The sequence below is a fragment of the Vanacampus margaritifer genome, chromosome 11 (genome assembly GCF_051991255.1).
Source record: "Vanacampus margaritifer isolate UIUO_Vmar chromosome 11, RoL_Vmar_1.0, whole genome shotgun sequence".
NCBI classification, from domain to species: Eukaryota; Metazoa; Chordata; class Actinopteri; order Syngnathiformes; family Syngnathidae; genus Vanacampus; species Vanacampus margaritifer.
The window spans coordinates 2,182,453-2,202,093 of record NC_135442.1 but is presented as its reverse complement, the minus strand read 5'-3'; the positions used below and the strand labels follow the sequence as shown (position 1 = coordinate 2,202,093).

The following is a 19,641-nucleotide window of genomic DNA, read 5'->3' as shown; positions in this document are numbered from 1 at the left end:
ACACAAAAGCAAAGACAAAACAACAACAAATGAGTTTTAGCCTTGGGGCTACAGTCCCCACCCCCCCACCCCCACCCTACGGACAGTACAGTAATCATATCAACAGCGGATTGTCCACTTTGGCGGATATAACAAATGTAAGGATCTTTTTTACCATACAAAATACGTAAAATTAAATTGCAATAACCCTGTCTGTTTTATGTTTTTTAAATAACTATATACTGTACCAACAATATATATTGTTATAATAATGTTATAAGATAATATATAAATATGTTATAATAATACGCAATCGTTACAAGCAACTGTATATCCGGTTTCCGGTGTGACGACCCAATGACGTTGCATTCGAGGCTGCTGGTGCTACTTGGATACATACGACGCGGTTGAACATCAAAACGTTACGGCCAAACGTGTCTGACGCTCTCAATAAAGGGTGCTTGCTTCGTTGGAGGTTACAGTTTGACGGACGACAACGCTGATCTTTTTTTACCCCCGCGTTTTGTGAAACTGTTGGCCGCTTTCAGTTTCGGTGAATGCAACACCAGCTAAACCAGTGTTCCGCCATTGCTGAACGTTTCATTGACCGAAACTGTGTTAAAACGGAAAGTAAATACAACTGTGAAAGGAGTTTTTTCTTATCGGATGTACCTCAACATTCATTCAGAAATGGTCCACAACTCTCAACCTGCTTCGCTACTTTGTACACTACAACCAGCGCGTGTAACCTTGATTTCAGAAATGGCCGCTGCCGTGTCGATAGTGTGACTGGCAATTACCCTCATGTCTCATAAAGCGATATTAAATTATATGATTAAAGAGCAGCTATTTTGAAATGGGTGTAGTGGTAAGGAATCTCCAAAAGGTGGTGCCTCTTCGCCGCGCCCGGCTCCGCAAGGACGTGAACACGCTCAGACATATCTTGGGCATCCAGAAGTTCGACTTGGGCGTCGTTTGTGTGGACAACCGCAGGATTCAGCACATCAACAACATTTACAGGAAGAAAGACGAACCCACTGATGTCCTCTCGTTTCCATTCCATGAGGTACTTTAAATCTCGTATTGCTGCTGTAATGTTTATGGATGGACTTGTGTTTTGCTATTGCCCTTTCACTTCCACCAGGACGGATTCAGGAAACGGCATTTTTTTTCTGGGTCAAGTTTGACCCAAATCTGACAAGCCAACAAATCCCCAAATGTATCAGTAATTAACTCCCACTACCTGGCATTTCAATCAGCATTTCTAGTTGGTTAGTTAACCTTTACACTGACTAGAAAAGATACACTACAATGGGTCCATCTGACCCGAAAGTGCTTATTGTACTTTCATTTTCATCAGGATTAAAAATGTTCTCGTTACACGTACTAAACCACTTCCCTAAGGGTCAGTTTGACAATAACATAAAACTAGGGTTGCGTCTATTTCTTTGAATCTTGAGAAATGACAATTGAGTCAATTGCGTTGGCTTTCCAGGGCCTGAGACCCGGTAAAATGCCGTGTCCCCTCCACAGAGACGAGCTGAACCTCGGTGACATTTTCCTGGGTGTGGAGTTTGTCATGAAACAGTGTCAGGAGGATTCCCTGGATCTGCACAAAGCGCTCACGGTGAATGGCCGCACTAAAATGACAGCCCAATCCTCACTGTGACAATGGGTTTGTTGACAACCACTGCTTGTGTTTTAAGGTGGTGACGGCCCACGGTATTTGCCACTTGCTTGGCTACAGACACGAGACAGAAGAGGAATGGAGTGAGGTATGTGTGCAGATGGTCGTGGTAAGTAGAAGCAGCCCACATGGGTTTTAACACTCCCGTTATCTTGTGGGTCAAATTGACCCAATCCAAAATTGATTTTAAAAGTAGCAAGTGTTGTGGATTAGTAACATTTCCCTCTGCCCCTACACATGTCTTTTGCTTTTAAATGGGCCAATTTGACTCACAACATAAAAAGAGGGTTCAACACACACCGGGCCAGACCCAAGAGCAGGTTTGCTGTTCCCGAGAAACAGATGTAACGAGTTAAAATGCAACATTTGCTGTATTTTGGAGACATTTTGTATTGAGATTGCATTTTTGTGTCGTCTCTGTGCTTCTGCAGATGCTGCAGAAGGAAAGCTACATTCTTGGCGAGTACAACAGACTAACGGGGCAACATTTGCTGCCCATGATGAAGCCATGTCATCAGGGCAGGTGACGCCAACTTGTGGCCAGTTCATTAAACACTTGAAAACCAATTTCTATGTTCATTGTATTTTATTGTCAAAGTCTGCCGTAATAATTATGCCAGGTTGAGCATGGAGGCTGGACAGGAAATTGAACCAATTCCAGGAGGGTGCCGTGTTGAAAACACGAGCTATTTTCATTGCAAAAAAAAAAGAAAAAGAAAAAAAGAAGATGGTTTGACTTAATGTAACAGATTTCACTTTACTGGTGTTCTGCATCTTCGTTGTTCAATCAGGAAAGATAACACCAAGTTGCAATAAATAGAAAAAAATCAAGACTATAAAAATTGTTACATTTGACAAAATTTTTGGATGGTTGGGGACAAAAGTAGAGATCATACATAACATTTATAAAATACTTCTGAAGGAGGCACACGATCAAAACGCAACACAAAGAGGGATTTTTTTTGTTTTGCTGGAGCTTGTTAACAGGGATAAAGCACAAACAGCAGCTCGAGAAAAACGGGGAAAAAAATCCACAAAAAGCTTAAATTGTGCCAAACAGGATATTGCACCAACTGTACCCGCTAAATACAGCAACCCTCTACACTCTAAATAATAGCTTATCATCCAACATAGTCATTTTTGTATTTACTTTATAAAACAAACAGAGGGAGAAAAACATACAATTTATGAAGCGCCAAGTGGTGTTTCGGTGAGTTTACAAAACAGCTAATAAAACCGTAGCAAAGAAGAACCGTAGACCCCAAAACACCAAGGCAAATGTGTTCAACCGAACATTTAACTGCGTCCGCCACAGGATGGTTGTGTGTCTGTTCCGTTTTGTAGAAAACAAGTGCCAAAATTGAAAGTGGAGGAGAAGGGCAATCAGTAGTAAATAAGACACAAGTCTAGTTACGTTCAGGCTGCTTTGTGGACGGTGGAGCTCAGAGGGGCTGCAAGACATTTCTGCCCGAGTCTGAGACACCGCCGGGCGCCTTCTCCATTTCGGACAGCTGCTCAAACACGTCCCTGAGGAGAAGAAGAAAATTAATCGAACGCCTCAATCTAAGGGATCTGCACATGCTCTCGCCGCTATGGTTGACGGCAACACAAATTGATGCTACGTCAACTTTAAGGTGTCTATTTTAAAATCCAGTGTGACCTTAACTTACAAGTCAAGTGAGAATTAAAAGAAAAACAAAAAGGAGCAATGAAGGTACTGTAATGCCCTTGCGTGTGACAGCCACAGTCGCATATGCACTTCCAGTTGTTTGTTGAATGTGACAGTCAAATACACAATGAATTCATTTTTCTTTATTAAAATTCTGTAAAAGGGGCCTGGAATTGCTTAATGGCACACAAATTGAATTAAACTTATCAAGCTACCACTGTGTATTGGTGGACGGAATAGACATATTGAGAAAGTGGCGGAATATGTACGAAACTTAAGTTTAACTGTGACAGAAGACGACGCAAATCCACGTTTTTCATCCCTAGCAGAAGATTGTCTCATCACTGATTGAGACAGCAGAAACGGGTTTGAACTGCCATCTCACCCACAGTGGTGAAGTCGATATCCTCTTGCGCGACAACTCACCTGTGCCACTAATCAGACAAGGCAAGTGCTTTTTGCAAGAGGCTGAAAGAACTGCACTTTTGCTAGTCACTCTTAAAAATATATATTGAAATTGTGTATTCTACAAGTCTAACACTAGTAAACAAAACACGCACGAGTCTTCAACTGTGCTTGTTTTCCTAGTGAAAAGCCGTGAATGCTTGTAAACAATCAGCTAGCAAAAAAAGCTCAAAGCGGCTCGACAGCAGCAAGAAATGTTCAAACACGCCGACTCACTTGTGCATGTAGAAGAAGATGTATCCGCTGCGGTCGCGCTCTCGCTGGACGGTCGCCTCCTGCGTGCGCGACACGTCCAGGTCGTTGTACGTCAGCCACGACTGCTTCTTCATGTCGTACACGTCGCTGATGTAATGTCCTGACCACACCGGATACGCTCGTTGAGTCTCCTCTTAAGAGTGCATCTCTAATGTCATCACAGCACCCCCCCCCCCGATCTACATTCTGTTATAACTTTAAATTATTCTTTTCTAATACTTAGCTTGTTGCATCAGGAGAGATAATCACAAAAGGGCTAAGGGTGAGTTGCAAGTGACAACAGTGCTGCTATGTATGAAAGTAACACTAAATATTGATTGAAATGGTTATGTATATTTTGAATGATCAGAAGCATTAAGACCATAATGGCCGTTTTACTGTTTTTTTGCTTCAAATTTAGGCTAAAAATGCATTCCAAGTGAGGTGGGCCACTTTTTTTTGTGGTGAAACCATTGAGCATCCATCTCACTGGCACTGGTGTCTTCAAGTTTGGCCCAGACAATCCAAAATTACATTTGGGGCAACATCAAACCCAGTGAGGCTCTCACCAGAGGAGGAGCTGCTCCCGATGTGGCTGACGACACTGATGAGCCGGAAAGAATTGGCCAAGTCCCCGCACTGTGGATGAGAGGTGACGGGGGTCTTCAGAAATCATATCCCTCATGTTGTTGAGAAGACGACAGAAAGGTGTGAGCTACCTCAGCGTTCCTCTTGAGGTTCTCGGCTTCAGCTTCTGTGTACTCCATGTCGAGCACATCTTCGTTGCCTGAATCGTCATCCGAACACATGAGCTCAGGCAAAGAATTGTTGAACTCTGGGACGTAACGGAAAAGAGACTATTAAATGGCTTGTTTACAAATAAATGGATCTCTGCAGTGCCCCTGTAATTTTTCTTTAGTCATTCTGGATATTCATACATTGTGTGTCACTTCACATTTGGGCTAATTTACATAAGAGCGCCATGTGAAGTTTCTCCACCCAAGACTTGTCAGCTAGACTGGGTAAAGGTCCGCCATTTTGTGGATCACAGGCTAAGGAGGCCACAGAGGAAGAGGTCCACCTGCGACCTCCACATAGACCTCTTCTAAGAACTCTAACCTTGAGCATTACACGTTTGATGGCCTTATTTTGCAGTTGTTATGCAAGTGTCGCGCGCGCGGATCCAACGAAATGAATCGACAGTTCTCACCTTGCAAGCTGAGCTCAGTGGCCCTCTTCAGATCATCCGCTTCTCTCATTTCTTGGGCTTCCTGGATGCAAATGTGGCGCAAATAAGACAACAGATTAGCAGTCCACTTGCATAAACAGTAGAAATAATCATTCAGCGTTAAAAAAGACATACATGTTCCTTGAGACTTTGGGCCAGCGCCTGCTGCAACTCTTGATCTTCTCTCTCCTGATCCAAGCTGTACTGCTGGACCCAATCGATTTCCCCCTGTTGCCCCTGCGAGCTCTCCGGGGTTTGGTTCTCCTTGTTCTCGTCCATGGTCAAGTCCAAGGAATCCAACGCGTCTAAATACAGGCAAGTGATACACGACGTAAGCCTCTCCAGTCAAACACTGAACGAACCTTCTTGTTACATTATGTTGAGGGTCAATTGATTAATGGCACACAAATTGAATAAAATTGGTCAAGCAACCGCTATTATATTGGTGGACGGAAAAGAAAACATGTTGAAAAAGTGGCGGAATATATACGAAAAATTGAATTTAACTGCAACATGACGACGCAAATCCACTCTTTTTGTAAATCCCCAGCAAAAGATTGTCTCATCACTGATTGAGACGGCAGAAACGGGTTTGAACTGCCATCTCACCCACAGTGGTGAAGTCGATATCCTCTTGCGCGACAACTCACCTGTGCCACTAATCAGACAAGGCAAGTGCTTTTTGCAAGAGGGTGAAAGAACTGCACTTTTGCTATTCACTATTAAAAATATATATTGAAATTATGTAAGAATGTGGCAAAAACATGCATGAATTTTCAACTGTGCTTGTTACATGAAGGGAAAATCGTTGTGGCAAATAAGCTCAAAATGACCCGAACGCAACAAATGTTGCAGGTCAAATTGACCCTAATCCAGTTTAAACTCAAGAAAAAAAAAATCTAATGTGTAAAAAAATGTTTAACTTACAGTGAACTTGTACGTGAAATCCTTTGACTATATTAACTAATTTTCTCACAAAAACATATGAATACGTTCTATTTTTAAATTTTTAAGTGTCCCAAAGACGTTTTTTAAATGCTAGAGCATACAGGCGTGGATGCAGCCTCTCAAATGCAAAGAACGGTTTAAGAAATGGTAGTTATTACACAAACGGACAGCAGAGCATAGGAAATGAACCAGGACCATGTTGGAAAAAAACCCCAACCCTCATTTTACTCTTATTTCTAAATAAATTTGTGAATAATGATGAAATATACTTTTTTTTAATGAAAGAAAAGACTTCAATCTTTCTTTTGGTAGGTTTCATGTTTTGATAGCAATAGAACACAATATTATGTGGCCCGTGCAAAATCAGTCAAAATCCAGTAAAACAGTCGGGAGCGAAGGGGATTGTTTTAGTGAAAATGGCTGGGAGTGAATTAGTTAAATATATTTAAACATGTTTATACTTCTATTATATCAAATATGGAACCAACAGTGACACAAGAAGCAAAAAAAAAAAAAAGTGCAAAAATTTCTAATTTATACAACTTTACAATATCCACACCAAAAATATATTTTCATAGAAAATAAGTAGTTACATAACGTATTGTGAGCAGTGGTGGGTCTGTGAGTTTGCACAATCTGCAATCCCGTATTGCATTGAAAAAAAAAAAAGTGGCCTTTTACGCTCATGCATACCTGCAGGCTGTTTACTGTCTGTATCCATCATCTCTGTGTGGTAGGCCAATTCATGGGCATCCGTGTCCCCGAAGCCCGTGTCCGGACTGCTCGTCGGCTCGTCATCCAGGGCCGACGGAGTGGTGAGACCGGCCTCCTGCCGACTGATCTCCAGCACGGCCTCTAACATTTCATCGTCATTTATCCCGCTGAAGTCTGCCGGATCCATAGACACGACCCGCTAAAAACAACAAAAACTGCGTTGAAGGTGGGGAAAAAAAAAGAAAAAAAAAAAGAAATGAGTATTTCCAGGAAACCTTCACGTCTTCTGGTCGTCCGTCATCTTCCGACAGAGAGGTGCTGATTCGTTGTCTGCTGCCGGCGCTCAACCTTCCGATTAGCTCCTCTTCGCTATCCGAGTCCACGAGCGCAGATGTGTTGTTGGAATTGACAGACTTCCCTCCGACCTTCCTAAAACGCACAGCCATTAGGTTCTAATTACATTTAACATGGCACACGCAGAGAACAACGTTACAAACTGAAAATCTGCTATAATATATATTTTAAATCAATACTATATTGATAGTAGAGAACAGGGGGTCTTCGAGTTACGTCGTACGCGACCAACGTCGTTTCGACTTTACGGTGGCCGTGCATCCTCCGTAGCACCTTCTTTTTTGTTAATTTCCCACAGTAATTACGCCATGTTAAATGTATTCAAAGTTGTGTTGTTACCTCCAGCAACGGACGTCCATCGAGCAGGTCTGCTCACATTTCCGAGTTTAAGATTTAAATAGCGCCGCTCTGCAGTCCGTCAGCAATTAATGTCCGTGCGGCAACATGAAATTATTGGTTCTCGGTTATTGGCTCTTCCAGGTCGCACAAATACGTTTTTAAAAATTACTGTGCAAAGTATTTTGATGTAAATATCAACTTTACTAGTGAAATCCGACATTCAGGTTACATCGCCAGTGTAGGAACGGAACTCGGCCGTAACTCGAGGGCTCCCTCTATCTAAAAACTGTATATAGAGAAAGGGGGTTAACGTATGATCATAATTTACCGGAGAGGTGTTGTGGACGCATTGAGTGACTGTAAGGTTTTGAGTGCTCTGGACCTTCAAAAACAAAGAGAAGAAAACAAAAAAAACAACAAAACATTATTTTTCATTTAAATAGGGAGGTAGAAAAACAAGAAGTATCTGGTGGTCTTACGCTTGGGAACTCCAGCCAAGAGCGATGGGGGGCCGAGTGGAGTCAGTGCAATGTGACAGTAGGGTCAGGTAGCGGGGTATCACCACCTGTTGGCCAAGCTTGCTGTTCAGAGACAGCTGAGCATTGAAACTGTACCTTTTCAGGTGGAGGATGAGCACTCTGCAGGGGGGAATAAATAAAACATCTATTAGAGGAAGAAAAAAAAACATTTGGCTTCTCTGTTGACTATATTTTTATACTAATTATAACACAAGATTCCAAGTTGTTTGTGTGCACTGCCAGTTAGTTACCTGGGTAATTTGCTGAATTTGTGTGTAACGGTAGCTGCTTTTCCATTGCATTTCTCACACGAATATTCAATTTCCTCCAACTGCAAAAGGAAAACATTCTTTTACACTTGTGTTTCAAATGATTACGTAGGATTTAAGATGGGTTTTAATCTTTTTGTCCATCTCTGTGTTTTGTATTGAAAACCATCACATCATTACTAGCTTCACGCCAACATACAAGAGGAAATGCCACAGGCGGGTTAATGAATAGCATTTATCAGACTGCTCGCACCAACAACAGGTGTTCCCATAATAAAAATAATAATAAAAACTTTATTTTCTTTTTCAAAACACGCTCATACCGCAGGATTGTTATGATGGAAATTTTCAAGTCTTTTTGAAACCGAGTATAGAAATGTGTCAAAAGTTGAATCACCCTGAAAAAGAGATCGAGGGAATCCTGGATTGATCGAAGCGGGAGGGTTTTCTTTCTGCGAGGTAGGTCGATGGACAGGTCGTTGAACTGCTCACGTTTGGTCACCACTTCACCGCACCTGCAAAAATGGAGCGATTACCGTGAGTTTCCTCAATTTTTTTTTTAACAGCATTCATATGATCAGCCAAGCGACGGGGCCTCGCCATTTGCAGGTGATGGTGTGCTGCACTTCGAACTCCATGTTAACAGCCACGGGGCAGGTGTAGATGCGAGAGGTGTCGGCTTCTTCGCTGGGGTCCGTCTTGGACACCGGCGAGTGTTCCGTCGTCTCGTGGCTACTCTCACACGTCGCCGATGAAGATGACGAGGACGCAGATGTTTCACTGGTACAGCTTTTGTTCATTTTCTCTACGTCGTCTTTCAGCTGGTCCAGACACTGGCTGAGAAACTCGTGAGCGTCCTGGTGATGAAGTGACACGATTTTGTTCAAACAAAACGGACTTGCGAAAATCATTTCTTTATCTTTTATGGTTTCCGCATCTTACATTCTGCATATTTCCAGAGAAGCGCTCGGCAGTAGACGAGATGGCACTTTTCACTTTCCTCAACAGGTCCTTTTGCGTTTCCGGGCAGCCCACGTCCTTCTTGGTCAGAAGATGAGCGAAACGCCTGGACGTACCAATAACAGGCACATCACAACCAGTTAGGGCTGGGCATCGATTCTAATTTTCTCAATCAATTCCATTTTGATTCACAAGAGTTCACTTTAATTCGAGATCAATTATGGAAAATCATTTTTTTTTTTTTAAATATATATCAAGGACATGATAAAAACTCCACAAAACATTAAATTCCAAATTACATTTTTAGGGAGGCATTAACTGGTTAAATTATTTTTTCCTAAAAAACTGTGTATTGGGGGCCTGGAATTGATTAATGGCACACAAATTGAATTAAAGTTGTCAAGCAACTTTTGTCTCGTCACTGATTGAGACGGCAGAAACGGGTTTGAACTGCCATCTCACCCACAGTGAAGAAGTCGATATCCTCTTGCGCGACAACTCATCTGTGCCACTGATCAGACAAGGCAAGTGCTTTTTGCAAGAGGGTAAAAGAACTGTACTTTTCTTATCCACTATTTAAAAAAAAAAATACATGAAATTATGTCATATTCTATTAATCTGTGGCAAAAACACCAGTAAATAAAACACGCACGAAAAAATATGGACTCAACAGTGACACAAGAAGCTAAAAACAGTGCAGAAATATCTATTTTATACACTCTTTTTTTAATATCCAGTAGTTGCACAGTGTATTGTGGTGGTAATCTGTGATCTCGTTTAATAAACTCCTTGTAAAATATCTTAAAATGTAATGTTATAGTGTAATTACCCTATGTTTTTTTTCTTTTCAGTGTGGCCCTACTTCTACATATTGCAGGGCCCGCCAACACATCAAGTGTGAAATTATCAGGCAGCGTAAATCCAGTCATAGAATTCAATCCTACTTGCTTGTAAGATGATCAAGACAACATAAAAATTAGCCCACAGTTGACGAAGCGTGTTGTTTGACTACCTGAGCAACGCATTGACGGGCACCTTCTTCCAAGGGATGCTCTGCCTCAGCATGTCATTGGAGAAGGACGGGAGGCTGAAGAGCGACTGCAGAATAGCGTTCATGTAGCAAGTGTTGCCCAAATTTGAAAATCTGTCAACCAATTACAGATCGGACAGCACTTTGTCAGAAAAACTCACCAGCAAGGGTGGCCTCTCATTGACAAGAAACTAAACTGTTACCCTTGCAAGGGAGGCTGCGACTGGGCCGGAGCCGAGGGCCTCTGCTTGTTCCAACCGCCGTAATCCACAGAGGGTCGGACTTTCTTGGAAGGAGTTGAGTGGTAAGGCTGTAGGAGGCTGCGTTTAGCTGCGGGTGTCACCGAAGTACTCGATGGCCTGAGATGTGGGGAATGTCACTGCTTTTACTGCATTCAAGTTTTAAAGGACACATTATGCCCGATTTGTTTTTTTTTTTTCACCATTTAACAGTCACCAGCAATATATGATACACTTTTGTCAAAAATACCACACGGGTCAAGAATTACAGGACACTTCTGTATTAAAGCATGCCTTTGCACTTGTTATATCTACGATACGGTAATTATAACCACATTTAGTGTTCCTCACTCTCTGATAATGTATTATCACTCTTTTATCAAGTTATCCGTGGCTTGTGGCACCAGTTGCATGGGACGGATAATAACTGCCTGTTGGTGTGTGTGTGTTTTTTTTTTTTTTATATATACAGTATGAGCTCGCCTAAGTAGTGTTACGGGAAATAATTATACAAACAAACAAACATAAGTTTATACTGTACTGTGGACTTTTCCCTTCGTGTACATTAACCCTTGTGTGGTGTTCGGGTCTGTGGGAACCGTTTTCATTTTTTATTAAAAGAAAAATGATACAATTAATTAATTTTTCAAACTGAAACTCACTGGCTTTGGCTCATTTTCTGCGAGGAACATATATCAGAATACATATTTAAGTGGCCTTGACTGATAAGCCTGCTGGGAACAGATTGCTTGCTTGCTTGCTTTCCTGCCTAGCTGACCCTCCCCGTTTCTCCCCCCAAAACCTAACCAGGCATCAATAAAGAATCTTCCCATGATTCTTACTGCGCACTCTCTTGTAGACTGCTGTTAGACGTGTGTTTATTTGAAGCTACAAATATAAAGAAACTCAAAAGACAAATTGTTTTCCAGACTGTATCTCTCATTATTCTCAAAGTGCTTATCCTGCCTCCTGTTTACTTAATAAAGGACAATGACAATTTCACAAACTCTTTTCTTATCATTTGTGAAGCTATGCAAAATTAAGTTCTAAAATCTATTTGTTGGAATTTTTGATCAATCAAAATAAAATTTCTGGGGAAAAAACTTTTCAACATTAAACTAATTCAATGTAATTTGCTGAACTGTGCAATGTCAAATTAATGGGGACACTTTATTTCAGCACGACACACGCAGTGCTGACCTGTCCGAAAAGGAGTGGCTCTGGCTGTAATCCTTGCTCACAGCTCGACTGCCGTAGAATGAAGTTGGTTGGAGGGGAGTAGTTGAACCAAGAGGAGCTGAGAGGAAGTGATTAAAAAAATGCTGCTGAAAAATATTGTACAACAGCAGCATTGAGATACTTCACATGACACTGAATAGATTAGATCAAGATGGCAGTGCTGGAGGTTTTACCTAAACTGCGATTGTCCTCTGCCTGCTTCAGTTTCTCTTTGCAACTCAATAAAAACTTCCTTGATGGGTCTGAAGTGGCTTTGTTGTTGCTTGGAAGAAAATAAATAAAAATACAGTTGCACACAGATTGCTTAAACCCTCCTGTTATGTTTGTAAGATTGCTAGCTTTATGGTAACGCATAGTGGCGGTGTTATTTTTTTTGTTTTTTTGCAATGATAGTTAAGACTCAATTTAAAATGGATGAGTTTTACCTGGAGGAATCATTTTCCTTGGGGTAGTCCTCAGTCAAGTCATTTTCAGAGGCAAGAAGTCGCTTTCTCTTTTCACTCCTGGAAAAAGAGTGCCGAAAAGAAGTTTCTGAAATGATTCAAATTAATATTTGGGTTCTTATTTTCGACACAAAGAAAACAGTTGGTTCCATCCCAAGAGCTAACACCCAAAGCTAAGCAGATGTCCATCATACCGGTTCTCGGAAAGTCCGGTTCGAGTCGGCGTGGAGGTCGCTCTGCTTGGGCTGCCTAGAGGTTTACGCGACGTAGAGTCCTCCCGTCCCTCGGCACTCTGACGCCTTGTTGTTGTCTGCAAGAGGTTCAAAGTCTGGATCTTCAGCTTGAACCCTCTCTTTACATGGTGGGTCAAACTGACCCATTTGAAACATCAAAAGTATATATATTTTTTGCAGCGTGAAGAGTAATGAATGTGTGCAACATAAACAAATAATGTACTCCAAAAGTACAGTTGCAAAGTTGAGTTAATAATAACAAAAAATAAACAACGATGGTCACCAAAATGGTGCCTGCGAGCAGCAGATAGCCACAAGAATGCTATTGCTCACCTGTCTTTCTCCAGAGGGACTGATTTCATTTTTCCCTGATCGGCGAGTCGGCAGACTGAAGTTTACACTTCCATGGGATGATTTTAAAACACCTTAGAATGATAAAAAGAATCTTGGCAGAAGCACATTTGGCAGATTTAACAAGACACCGGTGAATTCCTTGTCATCTTAGCTACTGCTCTTATTCCAATAATGTTTTTGTGATTTTATTTATATATATTTATATATATATATAAAACAACCCAGGTATCAGAACGGTAATGTATATGAAAAAGGGGAGAATTACTTGTTTTTCCTTGCATCAGCTTCTCCAGGTAGTCATTAGTCTTCCTGGCCAAAGTGGAAGACATCTGGTCCAGTGTGATCACGTTTTTGTCCTTCAAAAGCAGTATGATTCGGTTCACGCCGAATGTGACTTTCTTCACGTTCTGATTCAGCTGCAAGTGAGAAAACAATGTTTCCATTTCCGTTTTACATTTTCATTAATTGCAATTATGAAGTAATTTCCTGTTGGGCAATAAGAGCCTATTATTTTATTGCATTTACAGATTCCTTGTTTATGACATGGTTTAAACTACACATTCTGGACCATAATAAAGTCAGGCGGGAGACACTCTGTTCACCCGCACCCCTAAAGATGATACATTTTTGGGCGGTGGCCAGTTTACTTGGGTGGCCCACCCAAGTAACATTAGGGATATAACGATAACGGCAATATTGCTACATTGTATCATCGTCATCATGTCACGTTATTAAAAGCGGCACGTCTGTTACAAAAGTCAGCTTGATTTCTATTTGTGCAGCTCTAGCACCCTCTGGTGGCTACTTTTATAGTGCAGTTTAATTTTCACAAGGCATGTTTTGGCTCTTTGATATCTAAAATCCACGCTAAGGGTCAGATAAAGAGGAACATAATATGCTTATGAATCGGGTCAATATGTGGAGGAACTCAACTGTTGTGCTTCCATTAGGAAGTAAGTGCCTCAATATTAAGTGCTTTTAGAGCTTGTATGTCGTTTATATGAATTGCTGTAATGTATAAAAATTGTACAGATTGTGACCTCTTTTGTATCGCCAACCTCCCCACAATATCGTGATAATTTTTGTATCGTGATGTTTGGATATCGCTAATCCCTAACTAACATGGTGTGGGAAACACTGAAAGTTGTTTCAATATTACCTGGAAGGTTTTGCCTGCTCCGCCAGAGTTGAATCTCAGGCATAGACTAACTTTGTTGTCCTTTTCCAGTATCTCAAAAGTTCCTTCCTTCCATCGCGAGACGCCGACTTCTATGCTGGTGTAGCGCATCTTCACAACACCGCCACTGGATACTTTGGGCACGAGGGTGGCCATGGCTTAACGATCCCGTCGGTGCACCTTGGAGGTTAAAGATCAATCGAATCCTATGTAGGGAGAAAACACATCAAAACAAAATTTTAAGGGCGCTTGCTCAACTCGTGCAAAATTAAGCCCCCCCCCCCCCAATACAAATCAATGGAAGACGCAGTTCAAGTCACAACGAGGTAGCATAGCCGCTAACACATTCGAACATGTGACATACTTCCGAATAATGAAAACAAATAAATAAATGCCACGGGAGTCAAAGTGAATGTCAAATTAACAAGAAGACACTCTTAACAAGTCTAATAACGTGTGGGTTTTTGTAAACTAGCATGACGGCTGGCCACACGCTCCACTCTGACCGCTGCACGAAAGCTGAGCGAAAAGACGACCAAACCGCTAATCAAGCTCCCGCTTAGCTAATTTTGTACCAATAGAAGCTGGACACGTATTACTAGAAAGCATTTCAATTCATGAGAACTGGTCAGGGTTATTAATTTGGGGGGAAAATGTCGTTCTCTTGGCGACAAGCGACGACGAATGGATGGATGGAGGAAGGAAGGCCGACATTACATTAGCGGGTCGGCTAGTAAAGCTAATGTGGCTAGCAGGCTAATTTGCCTGCTTGTCATTTTGGCGAGGTGAAACAACACGGACATGATTTTACACTGCATAACTTGAAATGTTCTTACCTTCTTTTGGTCTACGCTCGCCGTGGACCGTTCGGTATCAAAACGTCGTTGTTGCGAGGCCAAAGTTTCTTTTGCCGGCATTTACCGCCGGCTCCTTCTATGGAATCTTGTTGACTGAGAGGTGAGGACTCGCAGCAGCGCAGTGCGATGATGGCGGGAACGTGAAAATTTACCCCGGAAGTGACGCATTGGAACGATGTTCACGCACGACACGCCGCATCTCGCGATATTTCACTTGCTGCTACCTGCTACTAGCATCAAGTTGTAGAACTCGAAAGTGCGTTCCGCGTTTTTCTTTTGCGTCCGATAACGCCAAATCTAAAGTCTTGTTGGCGTTTGCGGTGCGTACAAACCAGGACTTCGGATTTATTCTTTTAGTTGTGCCACGTTTAGGTGTTTGTAGTTTTCGCCACTCCGTTCCAGTGTGTGAAGACATGAGTTGCTAGCGGCTAGCTGCGGCTAACGTTAGCGGTAACAGTTTCCTTAACTTGAACCGCACTCGCCATTGAATTTTTTTGGGGGGACTACTGTATTCCCACTGAGGCTGTGAGAATGCTGGCTACGGGAGCCGTAAGTATATATTTTGTGAAATTGTTAAACTGTTGTGCTAAATGAATGTCCCCATTTGTAACCAGACAATCATTAAGCCCGTGGTAGTGTTCACGCACGCAATGTTACATTTCCAACATTCAACCAAAATTCGTCACTTTGTCGTCTTTGCCAATCGTTATTAGTCAAATGCAAATATATGGCATTATATAGGTATAGTATATGTTTAAAATGCCAAAGTTCAATTTTAAAATTTAAAATTGTTAAGACGCTTGCAAGTGGCATAAGTATCATTTGACTATATATATTAACCATTAATTGACCAGGAAAATCCCATTGAGATCCGCATATCTCTTTTTTAAAGGAGTCCTGGCCAAGAGAAAGTTATGACCCATAATAAGCGATGAAAATGCACCAAATTATGGCCAACGTCTCAAAGTCATTGTAATACAAGATGTATTTCTCCTAGAGAATTCAGCTTGCTAGCAAGATTACTCTAGAACCTGATGTCATAAAGGTGTAAATTCTTCCTTTGTGCTTCCAAGAAGCACGACAAAGTAAAAACAGTTAAATGTTGATCTTAAACTCATTCTTATGGTCATTTTTTGTACTTTCTTGGGGGGGCTGTCATCACGCTTCAGTTTTACATAAATGGCATTCCATTGTCTACTGTACCGGACACAACAGTGTTTTCAGCATTCCAATCACGTTACAAAGACTGGAAAGTAAAAAAAAAAAAAAAAAAGGATGATTGGACTATATTTTTTTCCCCCTCTGGTAGTTAGGAGGTTGTTTTCTGGCCAGTCAAATTGTAAACAGCGAAAACCAAAACTTAATTGTTGGCATCTCACCTTTTGACAGGCTGTCACCAACGTCACAGCCTTGGCTCAGGTAGACCGGGAGAAGATTTACCAGTGGATCAATGAGTTGTCCAGCCCTGAGACCCGAGAGAACGCCTTGCTGGAACTCAGCAAGAAACGTGAATCTGTGCCCGACCTGGCACCCATGCTCTGGCACTCCTGTGGCACCATCGCTGCCCTTTTGCAGGTATCCATTGAGCTACATGTCACGGAAGGCTCACTCATGTATTGTGTTTACTCACTTAAGTTTCTTGTCTTGTATTAGGAAATTGTGAACATCTATCCCTCGATAAATCCGCCCACGCTGACGGCTCACCAGTCCAACAGAGTGTGCAATGCCTTGGCGCTTCTTCAGTGTGTCGCCTCCCACCCGGAAACGAGGTAACTCTTGGAAAATGCCATGCTCATGATCCTTCCAACCAATTAATTGTCTTTGTTGGCAGCCTTGGCATACCTGCAAATATTTTTGCAAGCATGTGTATCAGAGTGAAAATGCATGTAGTCCCAAACACAACTCCTAAAACTAGCAATAGGAAGCTCAGCTTGCGAACGTCACATGACCAAATTCAGAAAACAGGTGAGCCGTGATTGGTCATAACCTGAGCGAAAGTGATGTTATTTTCAGTCGAAAGCAAGAAGCAAAATGGCCGCCCCTTGAGATGGGTGGAAAGTTAACGTGGGTGGATTTTGCTACGTAATTCACATTCCACAAACTCAATATTAATCAGCATGCTGTGTTTAGTCTGGTAGGGGCGCATTGAACATATTCTTGTCACATTTAAGCCCAACTTCTATTAAATAATGTGCATTGCAAAACATTTTTATTACATCATTATTTGAATTATTTTCCTATATTTAAGCTCAGTTAATCACCATAAATAAAAATCCTGTGAATAAAATTATGCAACACTTAATTTGAATCCTTTCACCATTATCATCCTCCTATAGGTCGGCCTTTCTCGCAGCTCACATTCCCCTTTTCCTCTATCCGTTTCTACACACCGTCAGCAAAACGCGCCCGTTCGAATACCTGCGGCTTACCAGCCTGGGAGTCATAGGTACGTGCATTTACAGCCCTCATATTTGTCTGGCGGCGCACAGTTCATCTTAAGGAGCCTCTTTGTCATTGCCACAGGTGCTTTGGTCAAAACGGATGAGCAGGAAGTGATCAACTTCCTCCTCACGACTGAAATCATCCCGCTGTGTCTCCGTATTATGGAATCTGGAAGTGAACTCTCCAAGACGGTATTGAACTATTGAGACGTTTGCATGCACAGATGATTTGTCAAAGGGGATATGTAGTGGAAGTTGTATGTTTTAATTGTTGTATTCAAACAGTTTGGTGTCTTGGGTGCCAAACAATTTGCCAATTAGTTGAAAATGTGTCTGAGTTGAACTGTTTAAAAAAAAAGGAGAAAAAAAAGAGCATAATATCTCCTTACATGTCTTTTGGGCTTCAGGTCGTGTCTGGTCTTTCATTTCTCCATTCTGTCCAATAGGTTGCTACTTTCATCCTGCAAAAGATCCTGTTGGACGACACAGGGCTGGCCTACATCTGCCAGACGTACGAGCGTTTCTCCCACGTGGCCATGATCCTCGTGAGTGGCACTCCGTAACCGTCTGAAGCTACGGGACGTGCCGCCTCTCACAATGTTGACACTTGCGTCCGCAGGGAAAGATGGTGTTGCAGTTGTCCAAAGAGCCTTCGGCGCGTCTGCTGAAGCACGTGGTTCGATGCTACCTCCGCCTCTCCGATAATCTCAGGTACGTACCGGAGACGGGGCTGCTTGCTTTTCCCGGTACGGTTTCCCGGTGTTCACATCCTAGTTTGGACACAGCACAGCACTACTGAGTTAGTCAAGATGATTTTTTGTTTGTTTTTTAGAATTAAGAAAGGGTTAAGGTTAGGGTGTTGATTTGCATTGAAATTATATTTTGATCATAGAACAGACCGTGTCACATTGGCCCATGAGCACTGTTGCTAAGAAACAAATACAACTGGGTGGTTTAGAAATGTGGACAATGAACATTGTGAACCTTGAAATAACGTTAAACCTTTTGGGTCATTTTGCTGAGTTTATCATTGAAGATGATATGACCGCTACCTGCCAGTAGGAGGAGCCATCACATCAATGTCATCATTTTTGTATGTTCAGAGCCAGAGAAGCGCTACGTCAGTGTCTGCCCGACCAGCTGAAGGACAGCACCTTCGCGCAGGTGCTGAAGGACGACACCACCACCAAGCGTTGGCTGGCCCAGTTGGTGAAAAACCTCCAGGAGGGCCAGGTGACCGACGCCCGTGGCATCCCGTTGGCCCCGCAGTGATGCAGCTCGAGTTGCTTGCGCTTTGGCCAAATATGGTGCTAAGACTGTTTGCCTAGTGAAGAGCTCCATTACAGTTGATTCCATTTGATTATTTTGTGAGCTCACATTTGTGGGCTCTTCATCTCCATTTTTTTTTTTCAAGCCGAAATGTACAAACAAAAGTGCCGGGGAAACCTGGGGGATTTTTTTTTTTTTTAAATAAAAAACATTTGAGAATACAGTATGTGAATCTGCGGGTGCTGTCCCGCAAGTATGTGGGTGTCAACTACATACAGTTGGGGGTGGGGCCACAATATAGATTTAATGTGCATAGAAATGCTCAATTATGGCTATGAAATAGGTGGAACATGCACACAAAATACACATTTGTAGCCAAGAAATTGGTATAATATGTCTTGGTTAGGGCGCTGTATATATTAGTGGGTAGGTATCCTGTGCATATTTTTGGCCACCTCACTTTTGGCACTCTGAAGTAAGATTTACGGTTGAATGATCAAAAGATGACTAAGTTTTGTACTAAAGTTATGTTGAAAACTGTACAGTACTGGTGTAAATAGCAAATATCAACATTCAGGTAAATCCTAGCACATCAATAACTGCCAGCCCTTGCAAAATGTTTTTGGCCATTTTTTTCCCTTGCAATTTTCAGTATGTAACACGTACACACTTAAAATTTTAGAAGTGTTCATTTTGGATTAATAAAATGTTTAAAACTTAAGGATTTTGTCTTTTTATGTCAAACGTCCGATGTGTGAACTCGACAGTTTAACGTGTGCACTGCGCAGACGTGGCGTCAACATTTGATGACCATTTTAAAGATTTGCCATGAAAAAGAGAGTGTGAGGGCTCTTCGACTGCTTATTAAATACAAAAATGTTGTACAGTACATTTCAAAAGTTGATTACATCTTGAGTGGATATACGTTCCTGCCCGAATCCTCCCAAACAGGATATGTTACAGCTTCCATCATCCTGCAGACGCATTTCAAGGCA

The 19,641-nt window shown here is 41.9% G+C and overlaps 4 protein-coding genes across 6 annotated transcripts in view; 2 read left to right on the top strand and 2 right to left on the bottom strand.

Annotated features, from left to right (window-relative positions):
• The first annotated feature begins 309 nt into the window (after positions 1–309).
• ybey (ybeY metalloendoribonuclease) lies at positions 310–2,233 on the top strand. The gene is made up of 4 exons (XM_077580117.1): positions 310–1,045; positions 1,475–1,606; positions 1,686–1,754; positions 2,098–2,233. The coding sequence occupies exons 1-4, from the start codon at positions 836–838 to the stop codon at positions 2,191–2,193; spliced, it is 507 nt and encodes a 168-aa protein (XP_077436243.1). The 5' UTR covers positions 310–835; the 3' UTR covers positions 2,194–2,233.
• usp37 (ubiquitin specific peptidase 37) lies at positions 2,234–15,080 on the bottom strand. 2 transcript variants are annotated; one of them, XM_077580106.1, is made up of 24 exons: positions 14,916–15,080; positions 14,062–14,285; positions 13,168–13,318; positions 12,882–12,973; positions 12,510–12,625; positions 12,298–12,375; positions 12,046–12,134; positions 11,834–11,930; positions 10,598–10,753; positions 10,377–10,508; positions 9,347–9,470; positions 9,005–9,261; positions 8,802–8,919; positions 8,387–8,466; positions 8,097–8,255; positions 7,946–7,999; positions 7,200–7,353; positions 6,904–7,123; positions 5,398–5,567; positions 5,245–5,305; positions 4,754–4,869; positions 4,604–4,673; positions 4,017–4,155; positions 2,234–3,193 (listed from the first exon to the last, which is right to left on the bottom strand). In XM_077580106.1, exons 2-24 carry the CDS (start codon positions 14,233–14,235, stop codon positions 3,109–3,111), a joined length of 2,892 nt encoding a protein of 963 aa, XP_077436232.1. In that variant the 5' UTR covers positions 14,236–14,285; positions 14,916–15,080; the 3' UTR covers positions 2,234–3,108. The 2 variants fall into 2 exon arrangements, with proteins under 2 accessions (XP_077436232.1, XP_077436234.1); XM_077580108.1 differs by lacking the exons at positions 11,834–11,930; positions 12,046–12,134.
• Positions 15,081–15,160: 80 nt separating this feature from the next.
• On the top strand, positions 15,161–19,367 carry cnot9 (CCR4-NOT transcription complex subunit 9). Its single transcript, XM_077580115.1, has 8 exons — positions 15,161–15,485; positions 16,326–16,511; positions 16,590–16,705; positions 17,273–17,382; positions 17,460–17,569; positions 17,824–17,922; positions 17,997–18,088; positions 18,481–19,367. The coding sequence occupies exons 1-8, from the start codon at positions 15,468–15,470 to the stop codon at positions 18,647–18,649; spliced, it is 900 nt and encodes a 299-aa protein (XP_077436241.1). The 5' UTR covers positions 15,161–15,467; the 3' UTR covers positions 18,650–19,367.
• The window catches only part of znf142 (zinc finger protein 142), a 28,296-nt gene continuing 25,156 nt past the window's right edge, over positions 16,502–19,641 (bottom strand). The window contains exons 10-11 of one of the 2 annotated variants that reach the window (XR_013295933.1): positions 17,767–18,147; positions 16,502–16,778 (exon numbers count right to left, since the gene is read on the bottom strand). Coding sequence is in view for 1 of the 2 variants with exons in the window: in XM_077580105.1 (XP_077436231.1) it covers positions 18,085–18,147 (63 nt within the window). In the remaining variant the exon portion in view is untranslated. Of the gene's footprint in view, positions 18,148–19,641 lie in introns of both variants that reach the window. The other variant, XM_077580105.1, reaches the window with a different exon arrangement.